Here is a 12,173-nt window from a genome sequence, read left to right as displayed (position 1 = left end):
CAAGAGCACTGAAGATGTCTGTTAGAGACCTTGCCACGCAAATGCCCAGCAGACCCGTTTCAGCCACCCTGTCTGCCCCAGCTGGAGCCACAGGAGCAGACCCTGGGTTGGGCTGGTGCTAATCTACTCACTGCGCTGTACAGGGCCATTGAGTTGGGACTCGGTCTCTCGTTACCCATGCTACCTTCATGTCACCCAAGAGGCCTAGAACCTCCTTTGTCCCCAGAGTTCTAAGTACCAACTTGAGAAGGGACTTGACTGCTGGGCTAGGCTGGCTACATGACCCAGGGCCACCTCTCCGTGTATAGGCATCCCCACCGGAAGTGTTCCCTCTCCATGTTTGAGGCAGGGAATTCCAAACAGCAAACACCAGGGCTAGGAGTAGGATCCACAGCCAGTCTCCTGGCTTGGCCATAAGATGACACTACTTTCTGGGTTGACTGGGAACCTCGCAAAGAGTTCATCAGTGGAATCCAGGTGCCTGTATCAGCTGACCTGTGAAGTTCTGAGTTCTCCCCCTGCCTGAGGTCCCAGGCATGTAGAACCTCTAATCCCTCTGGCACAGGAAAACTGATGAACATTCTTGATCATTTTTCTCTTAAAGCAGTACAGGTAGGGTGAAAGAAGAGGAAGGGGCCGGGCATCAGGGTTGGAACAAGAAACACTTCCACAGTTCAGTGACATCCAGTGTTTTTGAGCTCACCAAACCTTAATCCAGGCAGCACAATTGTCTCTGCTGATATATCCATTTCAGCTCTTTTTTTTTTAGTGAGAGGCAGGGAGGCAGACAGGCAGACTCCCTCATGCGCCCCAACCAAGAGCCACCTGGCAAGCCCACTAAGGGGTGATGCCCCTAGGGTGTGGCTCCATTGCTCTGCAACTGAGCACTTAGTGCCTGAGGCAGAGGCCATGGAGCCATCCTCAGCACCTGAGGCCAACTCGCTCAAACCAGTTGAGCCATGGTTATAGGAGGGGATGAGAGTGAGAGAGAAGGGAAAGGGGTAGAGAAGCAGATGGTCACTTCTCCTCTGTGCCCTGACAGGGAATCAAACCTGAGACATCCACACGCCAGGCCAATGCTCTACCACTGAGCGAACTGGCCAGAGCCATTTCGGCTCTTAGACTCCTCGACTTAACAGCCACATCATATTGCTCTCTGGAACCCTATGCCCTTTGGCCCTCTGGGGTTTAAACTACATGGTAGTGACCTTTTTGGTGGGGGTGTCCACTTAGCAGGGCATCTCCAGCCTTTCTTCATGAGAGCTGAACAAGATTTCTGAGATGGCAGGGCCACCTGTCGGAACACATGCCCATGTGGGCCACCTCCTCCAGCTGTCACCAGCATTCTAGATGTCACCCAGGTGTCACAAGTTGTGTGCCAGCGATTGATGGCTCCCTATGGGGCTTTTTGTCTGTGCAGGGAGGTGTCTCAGGCCAGGGTCCACTGTGCACACCCTGTTCTTTACTGTCATCTCAGAAAGAACCCTTTCTGCGTGCATGCTTGGTGCCTGTCTCCATGCCCAGAGTTCTCACTCACTCCTGTGCTCTGCCCAGCATGGCTGGTGATGGCCCAACATGAATAGTAGCATTTTTGATGTTTTAGAAGAGGGTTGTTTATGCAAAGCTCTCCTAATGCTGAAGGAGCCAAGAGACCAAAGGATGAGGCTGACAAGTCCAGCTTGTCGGTTAATGAGCTTAACAGGAGACATGTACAGAAGTGCAAAGTGGTCAGACCTGCGCTCTTCACCTCCCAGCCAGTGAGTGGGTGTGCTGGGAAAAGAGTGTTTAAGGGGCAGGGCCTCGAGGATCTGGTATCAGAGCTGTTTAAGAGACACACAAGTCAAGGGCAGATTGCTCCAGAAGCAGAGCATGGAGTTCCCGGGGGTGGGGCCAGGACTTCAGTAAGAGCCGGCTCCAACCATCCATCAGCACAGTTGGGAAAAGGGGCGACTTGAGGCCGAATCAGCAGTGTCAAGGAAAGACGGTGTTGACCACAACTCTGATCAAGAGTGTTTCTGAGCCCAGTTCTCGGTGCACAGACCGCCGTCACCTGCTCAGCTCCTCTCCCTTCACAGGCAGCAACAGAGGATGTTCCTGCCCAGCTGACCACATAGTTCGGTTGGCATGTCTGCCACACATCCCCATGAACCTCCCTCAGGTCCTGTTAACTGGCCACCTTCTTTCTCTTCTGGAACAACATGTCTCTGGGAGTGTCCCGTTCTTGTTGCCAAAGGGAATATCAGAAGCCGTGAGGGTCCAAGGTGATGCCCTGCCTGCCAGCCAGACACAGATACAAGTCTGGGTTGGAAACAAAGACTGCTGGTCACAGAAAAGCACAGCATGTTGAGTCAATTGTCCTGATCCCCATGTCCAGGGCCAGATGGTAGCCACACACGATGGGCTGCACCACAAGAGACACCCTGAGTTCTAGGAGGTGCTGAACTTTTATGAGGCTGCCCACACATCACCCATCTGTTCCCCAGAGAGAGAAATCCCTTGCGAGCTGGAAGAGAGGGTTCTCTGTTCCTGCTGTCTGGGACACTCCTGATGTCTCCTTGCACACGCGTCCAGCAGCCGCCATTGTGCCTTTGCACAGCAGAGAGCCACATGGGAATGCTGGAAGGGCATGGAGAACTGTCTTCTGACAGGCAGACAGAGGCTGGACTGGTGGTGTCACTGGTTGCCATGGCAAGAGCTGTTTGTGGGAGATGGAAGCTAAAGGGACAAAGAGGATATTTCCTGGAACACAACTGTGCAGGGCTGCAGAAAAATGGGTTGGCGGCTGGAGGCTTATTTTTATATCCGCAAAAGTCAGTTTTTTCAGGTTCCCTGTGAATTAAAGGTCAACAGGCTTGTTATGAACCGTGGTCATTTAAACCACCTTGTTCAGCATGTGCAGAGCTATTGGAGAGTCTTTATGGAATTTTATGCATTTGTGGAGGAAATAGTTCTTCGGAATGGAAAGTGCACATCTCCCCATTTCTTACTCAGGAAAGAAATACATTATGGCTTGAGATGTTAGGTTGGGCAGGTATTCAGATAAGAATAATTAAAGAGATGGGTGGTGTCCAAGCATGTCTGTTGGGGCAGGGGAGCTTGGAGGTGCCCAAGTTTACAGAATCACTGGCGAGGTGGCTCAGGGTCTGGTTATAAGAATGGGGCATCTTTTATGGGGTTCAGGCCCCCACCCACCCTTGCCTCCAGCTAAGAGCCTGCCCTCCAGAGGTCACACTGTGCACATGCAGGTCTGGGAGTGTCCAGGGCTCCAGGTCAGCTTTGTAGCTAGACCCCCAGCGCGGAGTTGTGTCTGGTCTTTGTGCTTCAGGGCTGCCTTCCCCCATCACCACCTGTGACATGATCCCCACACAAACCCAGCCTCCTGTCCCCATGGAGCTCCTCTGTGACAGCCCTTCCTTCTTTCCAGATGGGAAGCCAGTGGAAGTAGATCCCCACCACATCCTCATTGAAGACCCTGATGGCTCGTGCACCCTCATCCTGGACAACCTGACTGGTGTTGATTCCGGCCAGTATATGTGCTTTGCAGCCAGCGTAGCTGGCAATGCCAGCACCCTTGGCAAGATCCTGGTGCAGGGTGAGCCTGGGAGGGAGCCTGGGGGTGGGCCACCTGGACCACACCCACCATAGCAGCCTGCAAGGGGATGCAGGCATTCTGAGGGAGCCCAAGGAGGTAGTAGATGTCTGACTCAGGTCTGGGGCTCACCTTGTGGTGAGGTCTTGCATATTGTGCTGTCTCTTTCTATCTCTTCATGTTCCTCTGTGTGTGTGTGTGTCTGTCTCCATCGTCTCTCTGTCTCTGTCTATCTCTTCCTCTATTTTTTGGTGTCTTTCATTCTGTCTTTATGTATCTCTGTCTCTATTCCTCTGTCTCTGTTTCTCTCTCCATCTCTCTCTATCTCTGTCTCTCCCTTTCTTTCTGTCCCGACTCCATGGCCCTACAGTCCCCCCGCGGTTTGTGAACAAGGTCCGGGCAGTGCCATTTGTGGAGGGAGAGGACGCCCAGGTCACCTGCACCATTGAAGGTGTCCCACACCCTCAGATCAGGTGGGCTGGGGTGGACGAGGGGGTGGGCCTACCCTGGGGCCCCTCTCCACTTATGCCTGTAAACTGAGGGTGGGCAGCACGTTTACTGGGTCCGGGTAGGCTAGACAGAAGCTCAGCCTTTCGGAGGAGCATTGGGTGTCTTGTGGCCATGGCACATTCTGCACAAGCCTAGCTGCAGCAAGGATGGTGTTGCCAGGCTGGACATTGAGCGTGTGGCATTCATGAGGGTGGGTGCTGTAAGGACACCCAGGTCTGTGGACGGGCGAGGGAGGGTCAAGAGCACAGAACACCTTGGGGAGGCCCTGCCTCACCACCAGGGCTGGCTTCAGGTGGTACAAGGATGGGGCCCTGCTGACGCCTGGTGGCAAGTACCGGACCTTGAGTGAGCCACACAGTGGCCGACTTGTGCTGGAGATCCGGAAGGCCGGCAAGGAGGACCTGGGCCACTACGAGTGCGAGGTGAGGAAGGTGCAGGGAAGTGATGGAGCACTTGCCATGGGGACACAACCTTGTCACCATCCATGACTCATGATGATAGAGGGCACGCCAGGTTCACGTCACCAAGGGTCTATGTCGGAACACCAGGTCCACTGTCACCCACCATACATAATGAGAAGAGACAGTAAGTGCATTGTCACTCACTATGATGAGAAAGGGGACAGCAAGCAACTGTCACCCACCATTGATCATAAGAGAGGAGACATCAGGCAACTGTCAGCTGCCATTTATGATGACAGAGGAGACACCAAGCATCTGCTACCCACATCCATGATGAGATAGGACACTGGCAACTGTCATTCACATTCATGATAAAGAGAGGACACTAGGTACATTGTTACTCACCATTTATGATGAAAGAGGGGACACTGAACAACTGTCACTCACCATCTATGATGAAAGATTGTACATCAGACTTACCCCAAAGTCCATTCTGAGAATGGGGACACCATGTAACTGTCATCCACCATCTACGATGAAAGAAGGTGCATTGTCACCCACCATCTGTGATGAGCTTACAGGACTCCCTAAGGGAGCACTGGGTCGAGGCTGCTCTGTCCTCCGTGGCTCGGGGACAGGATGAGCACGCTGTGGCTCTGTCTGGTCGCCAGCCTCCTCCGTGATGCTGCCAGCAGGTTGGGATGGGCCAGGGGTGGGGGCTGGACTACATGTCAGACCCTAGGGAGATAAGTTGTCCCAAGTCAGCTTGGTCCCTGTCTGTTTGTTTTGGTCGTTACTGGTCACACGTGGATACTTAAATTTAAATCAGTTAAAGTTAACTCTAAGTAAAAACTCGTTCCATTTCGAGTGTTCAGGGCCCATCAAGCTGCCGCATGGGATAGTGAGGATAGTGTCTCCACCATCGCAGGAGCTCCTGGGCTGTGCTGGGTCCTTGTGACAAGGCTTTAAGGATCTGGGACACAGCTAGGGTGGGCCCTCATGCCCTAGCCAGTCCTTACATCCCCAAAGAGGCGAGTCAGGCTCCTTGAGGAGCCGTGAGCTTTACGTGGCTGCTGCTTTCTGTCCCGTAGCTACTGAACCAGCTGGGCTCGGCTCGAGGCAGCGCGGAGCTGTGCCAGCAGAGCCCGAGCCTGCAGGCCGGGGAACAGCGCCACCGCCAGGAGCACGTCGCCATGGTGGAAGGTAGGTGCCGTTACTGAAGGGCTAGGCCTGGCTGGATTCTCCATGCACCTTGGTGGGCTGTGTAGGGTAAAACCATCAGTTCTTCCAATCAGGGCGTACTCCCTGGAGAAGAGGTATTGGGGCTGCAGAGGGGCTGCAGAGAACTCTGACTGGAATAGCAGGTGTGTGGGACAGTGGAAGGTGGGCCATTAACCTAGAACATGAGCAAGGCTGGAGAGGCAACCCTGGGGTTGGGGTCCCAGGCTCTGCTCACCATCCCTGGGAATAATGAGTGTGTATAAAAGCCGGACCCAGCCTGGGCAGCCCACCAGGCAGTGGCCAGTGAATCCTCATAAGAAGAGACAGTATCAACAGTAGGTAGGACAAGTCCACCACCTCAGAGGGTGCCCCTGCCAAGTGCAGAGTGCAGGTTTTGGGGTTCTAGCTTGGCTCCAAGGAGAGAGAATGGGTCTCAGGCTTCTGGTCCTTCTGTACCAAGCAGGCTATCCATGTTGTGCACAGGATGCTCTGGCTGGGCACCCCTGGCCTGGGCCACCCTTGGGGTCCTGGGAGTGGGGGAGGAGTAAGCTGTAGAATGGTCCTCCTTTGGGAAAGGTGTGCTCCTGGGAAGGAGGTGAAGGGCAGGTAGATGGCTCATGCCTTCAGTCAACATACATAGTGGCTCCACAGTCCCAGCTGGGCCTGGCTAAGGATGGCCAGGATGAGGAGGAGGGCAGCTGGCATCTGTCCTGGGCCTGCTTAATCTAAGAGAGTGGCTTTATGGGGCTTGCAGAGCAGGCTGCTACCCAGGGAGAGCTTCTCCCAGTCTGAGCTGCCCCACCTGGAAGGGGCTGTCTGGGAAGATTGTGAGCCTCCCATCCTGGAGATGTGCAAGCTCAGGCTGGCCAGCGCCTTGTGGAGCTGTAAGTTCTACAGTAAGGCGAGTTGAAATCTGTGTCTTTCCAATTCTGAAAGTTGGCTTCTGTGATCTTTGGGCCACTGGATCCAGTCCCTCCCAGGTCCCAATGTCTGGGGCCACTGTCTATCTGTACCTCACAGAATCGGGTCATCTGGTGCTCAGAGCGTGGACTCAGAGACTTTGAGGGCGGAAACCCCTTCCTCCATCGTTGGCAAGGGCCCTGTTCCTCATCCTTCAGAGGGCTGCCTACACTGGCCAAGCCAGCTCCAGCCGGAGGTCCCAGCTGGGTGTCTGTGGCAATGGCACTTCCACATCCTGTCGGGTGGCATCTCAGGGGATATACTGAGCAGAACCCACAGCATTCCTCTTGGCCAGTGATAAGCGCATCCTACAGAGCCTTTCACTTCATTATCGTGATGGACCTTTTTCTGTCAACGTTCCGTGACCAGCCATCAGTGCCAGAACTGGTGCTGTGCCTCGCTCAAGGAGATGGCTGGTTCTCACAGACACTGGAGTCAGAGCCACCAGTTCTTGCTTCCTAACCCTGTCCTGCTGCTGCATCGTTAACCCTGTGGCCCCACAGCCAGATGGTCCTGTGGGGTGGGCACTGCCCCATCGCTTGTGAAACTGCACTAGGCAAGAAGCTCTGCTTCGCACGGCTGCACCCTTACTATGGTTGCCAGTATTCCCCAGGGCCCAGGGCCTGTTAGGTGGCAGTTAGATCAGGAACAAAGCAGCCCAGAGGTGCCAGGCCACCACTCCCAAGAGCAGCAGGATGAGCCCCAGTCAGGGAGGATAAGGGATGGAGCCCTGGTTCTCTTACAGCTCAGTGCACATGGTCTCTCTCTGGGCCCAGCGTAGACTAAACACATGGCATTTTGGCTGATCCCATTCTCTTCCAGGGGACTGCCCTTGTTCCAGAAAGCAGCTTGCACAAACCTGCACACATACATATGTGTGCACACACATGCAGGCTCCCACATACACACACGTGCACATGCACCGCAAATGTGGCCCCCAAGAGCCACACAGACACAAGTAGCACATTTAATTCACATTCACCTAATCAGAGACAAGTTTAAAATGCTCCTGGTTGCATAAGGTAAAGCCTTACTCTATGTGGCACTGCCTCAGGGCAGAAACCCCACAGACTAGGAGCTGAGAGGTTGTGTGTCCTGGGATCTGCCTCTTGAGTTTTGAGCCTCCCCTTCAGTTTCCCTGCAGGATGACGAGAGGGGATGTGCAGATATGAGGGTGATGGTAGCTGGTGGGATGTTTGCTGTCCGGGCGGGCAAGGCTGGGTAGGACATCTCTGTGCTAAGCCCGACCCTGCCCAGAAGCCACAGAGAAAGAAGCCTTAAGATGGTTGGGCATAACTGCTATCTAGCCTCAGATAAGTCCTGTTCTTTCTCTGAGACTTGGGTTCTCCATTGCAAAACAAGAGACACAGGCCCTATCCTGTTTGCTCCGGGGAGGAGGAGAGCTAGGTGCTCCTATGGAAAGACCTGGGTTTCCCAGTTCACGCAGAGCTCAGGACCCTGCACAAGCATCCGCCAGTGGCTCCTGATGGAACCTTATGGTCTCCTGCCATGTAGCTCAGGTGTGCTTCACCCAGGACTCGAGCAATACTCTCCTAGAGAGACAGTTTTGGTCTCTAGAATTTTTTTCTTAAATAAAATGGGCATCAGCCATCCTGGTTCTGGTCTGGCTGCTTGCTCACTGGACAGCCATGAGCCATTCCTTCTCTCAGCCTGTTTCTATGCCTGAGAAGTAGGACTTTAGGCCTGATAAATTCCCAGGGCTCCCTAGGCACATGGCTGAAGGAGAAGTTGGGATTTCTCTGTGGGCAGCCTAGGCAGGGCCCTTACTCTCTTCAAAGTTCCCGCAAGACCCTCAGGAGGGACAAAGGTCCTACTATCGTGTGGCATGCATTGTTGTCACACCACTTGAGGCAGACATGATTACCATTTCAAAGATGAGGGAACTGAGGCTTTAAGAAGAGACAGTTGTCCCAGGGACACCTGGCCAGGCAGGGCTCAGAACCAGTGATCCAAAGCTGAGCGGATTACCACACTGCCATGCCACTTAGATAGCTCAGCCCTAAGTGGTGGCTGATCTGTAACCGTCGCTATTCCGGCTGTTTTCTTTGTAGTCACTGAGCAGGAGACTAAAGTCCCCAAGAAAACCGTCATCATGTAAGTGCAGGCGTGTTTCTAACCTTCCTTCTGACTGCAGTGCCCCCTGCATGCCTATTAACCCACCTGTGCCTTGCTCGTGTGGTCTGGGCACCTGCTTGCCTGACTGCCTGCCCTCACCGCCTTTGCTCACCACACAGACTGCCAGCACCTTACAGACACTCTCAGGGAGTTCACCTTTCCCTGGGGCAGTGGCTACCTCCACACTTCCGAGCTTCCTCTTCTAGGGCCTCAGAACCCTTTCCATAGCTGCACTGCCTAAGGAGGGTAAACTTAACTCTGCACACTTCACAGGGTCTCACCCAGGCCTCGGACCAAGAGTCACACCAGTTAGGGTAGACCTGGGACTGACAGCTGTCGTCCCAGTGGGCTGCAGGCATATGTCTACCCTTTAACACCCTGAGGTCTAGGGCACTGCTGTCCAACAGAACTTCCTGTGATGATGGAAATATTACACATCAACACTGCCTACTGCAGTAGCCAGGAGCTGCATGGGGCTACTGAGCACTTCCAATGTCTCTAGGTGCAACTGAAGAACCGAATTTTAAATTTTATTTCATTTTCACTAATTGACTTTAATTAAACTAGTGTAACCATAGTAGACAGCACAGCTGTGGGGCCTTTAGAAGTCTCCAAGTTCAATCCTCACATTTGGAAGATGGGAAAACTGCAGTTCAGGGAAGAGAGCAAGGTTGCACAGGGTGGCTTATGATTAGAATCCTGCTGAAGACCCATTTTCCTTTGCCACACCCAATGTTCTTCTTTATTCTTCAGTGCCTTCAAGGCTGAGAAAAAAAAGCCACACATTGATAGTTAAATAACACATTAATAGACGAGTAAAAAAAAAAAAGATACGAGAGAACCTCAAATTTAAGACATTAAATTTAAGAGTGGGTCCTAGGAAGAGGATGCTCAAGGCATCCCCTGCCAGTGTGGGGTCTGAGAGGAAGGAAAGTTTACTCGTTACAGAACATGCCTTGATCAAGTTACTGTAAAATTTGGAGGAAGATACATCATCATATGACTATTCAGCGACAGTCAGAAAAAGGACCCTAAATTTAAGGTGTCTGTTCTTCGTTACTTCTTTCCTGTCGAAAGATGTCCATAAAAAGTTTTTCTCCAGTTTTCTGTTAACATTGCTGATTACCATCAACAGGGAGGTAAAGAAATAGATAACACGAGAGGTTCAAAGCTAGTTGCTCCCACAGAAAGCAGGATTGTTTTTGACCTGGACAATCTGGAAGGGATCCTAATGCGAGGTATGTATAGGTAGTTGTGGTATAAGACCTTTCAAAAATCAGGAGGCAAGAAAAACTCATTTTCTAAGGCCAGGTGACTGAGAACTCCGGGATGGGCCACCTCTTTGTTTCTCATGGATCTCAGACCTGTTAAGGGGCCTGTAGTCGGTCACATTGCTAGAGAATCCCATCTTTAGACATTTAATAAGATCCTAGGTTAATCTTTTTTACTTCCTTCTTCCTCCCACAAAGCAGGTCATCACCCCATAGCGGATGGGGCTGCCCCGGGCAGCAGTGAGCACCCCATCCTTAGAGGTATACAACTATGCCAGACCTTTACACAGATCAACTCCACATGTCATCCATGATAGGGGCATTGCTATTATTCACATTTTATGGATGACAAATGAAGGAGCAGAGATAGGGCTAGGCAGCTCCATGGGAGAGATATCAGAGAGGACTTGTGCCAATGGGAAGCTGGACTGTGTAACTCCAGGCACCTTGAAGTCCATTGTACCCCTTCCGTTTGAGGAGTGGAGAGAGTCAGCTGACTGGCACATCGTTCCCTACCAGGGGCACTCTGCATAATGAGGGGTTACCGGGGAGCCAGGAGTACCGGGAGGAAACTAACTTAGAGAAACACCGCTGCCGACTGGCCGCCCCACAGGTTGTACCCAGGGCCTCAGAGCAGGATGCCCGCATGCCCTCGTGGGGTCAGCAGTGAGCCCGCCCCGTAGAGTGAGTGGCACTTTAGAGGAGTGATCCAGCTTCCCAGTCTCCCCTGACTCACTGTCCTGCCTCAGCCAACTGGGCAGCGTGAGTTCAGCAGACAGAATCTGGCCCAGGTGGCCCTGACTTTCAGGCAGGCTCTGACCTCCGGGCCTGGGTGCGAGGCAAGGCTGGCCTTTGGCCTTGAGTAGGTCATAACAGCAAGCCTCAGTTTCCCCTCAGTTAATTGGAGATAAAATCTCCTCTTTGCCAAGTGAGGGCCAGAGAAGGCATCCTGAGGCGTGGCCACACATCTCTGGGCCCACGCCTGGGAGTGACTGCGCCTGGATGGAGCCCTGACTTAGACAAAAGCAAAGCTGGTGAAACAGCACCTTAGTCATGGCAGGCAGCTGGTGATAGCCCTGAGTTGTCACCACCTGCACACCAAATCCCTCTACCGGAGCCCAAGAGAAAAGGCAGGTCTTGGAGCCCAGGAGAGCTGTGGGTTACTCAGCCCGTTACTGCTCCCTGCCTGTTACCCATTTCACCGTCAGCATCCAGCCAGGCTGGGGACGCTGGACGGCAGAGGAGGGCTTGGCTGAGTGGTGGGCAGATGACTTTTAGTCCTGGGCAAGTTTTGAGGCTTTTTTATATTCATCTACTCTGTAAAAGTGGGTCAGATCCGCCCCCCGGTGCTGCTGCAGTCTCCAGTCACCACCCCGTGCATACCCCACATGCAGCTGGCCCTGAGTTCTGCCTCTTCTCTCCCCTCCTTGTTTTGGGAGATGGGACCCAAGAAGAGTAAGAGTTTGAGGTCACAAAGTTTATGACAGCAGAGCCACACCCAGGGCCAGGTGACCTTACCTAGCTTCACACTCCCAGACCAAGAAGCAAGGAACACAGGCTGCAAGTCAGGCCTCCGACAGCCTGCCCACACCTGCACCTGCACTTGTGAAATCAACCTCCCAGTCCGTCCCTGATTTAAGATCACTGAGGTGCTTGCTCTCTGAGAGCTCACTGGGGCACATCCCCCACCCCCACCAATGATACGAAGTACAAAACACTGGTCGGATGGACAAGTGTTCTTGCACCCTCTATTAGTTCTGCAAGGAGGACTAGCATCTCCAAAATGAGAGAGCTGTAAGTAGGGAGAAAACACTGGCCCCTGGGGACATTGCAGACTGGACTTAGTCTGGGCTTTGGAGGCACCTGTGTGATGCAGTGATGTCTCAACTCTTGTTTTGAGATCTGCATACCAGCCTGTGGGTGACCAGATGAGGTTGTGTTTGTTTCTTCAGTTCTCTGGCGGGGGTTCCAGAGTCTGGGCTCTAGTGCATGTGTCGGAGCTTATGCACCCCTGGCTTGGCGGTGCGCTAACCTGACCTCACGCTGGCCCTGTGTGTGCTGAAGGCATGAGTGGCAAGGCAACAT

The 12,173-nt window shown here is 53.1% G+C and overlaps 1 protein-coding gene across 12 annotated transcripts in view; it reads left to right on the top strand.

Moving 5' to 3' along the window:
• OBSCN (obscurin, cytoskeletal calmodulin and titin-interacting RhoGEF) overlaps positions 1-12,173 on the top strand; it is a 207,689-nt gene that overhangs the window by 179,471 nt on the left and 16,045 nt on the right. For 10 of the 12 annotated variants that reach the window (XM_066266225.1, XM_066266252.1, XM_066266217.1 and 7 more), the window contains 4 exons: positions 3,425-3,592; positions 3,960-4,062; positions 4,392-4,521; positions 5,592-5,703. In XM_066266225.1, the coding sequence (XP_066122322.1) occupies positions 3,425-3,592; positions 3,960-4,062; positions 4,392-4,521; positions 5,592-5,703 (513 nt within the window). Of the gene's footprint in view, positions 1-3,424; positions 3,593-3,959; positions 4,063-4,391; positions 4,522-5,591; positions 5,704-8,753; positions 8,797-12,173 lie in introns of all 12 variants that reach the window. The other 2 variants (XM_066266271.1, XM_066266260.1) reach the window with 1 other exon arrangement.

The sequence above is a fragment of the Saccopteryx bilineata genome, chromosome 1, assembly GCF_036850765.1.
Source record: "Saccopteryx bilineata isolate mSacBil1 chromosome 1, mSacBil1_pri_phased_curated, whole genome shotgun sequence".
Taxonomy (NCBI): Eukaryota; Metazoa; Chordata; class Mammalia; order Chiroptera; family Emballonuridae; genus Saccopteryx; species Saccopteryx bilineata.
The sequence above is the reverse complement of the archived record's forward strand: the minus strand, read 5'-3'. Positions and strand labels throughout refer to the sequence as shown.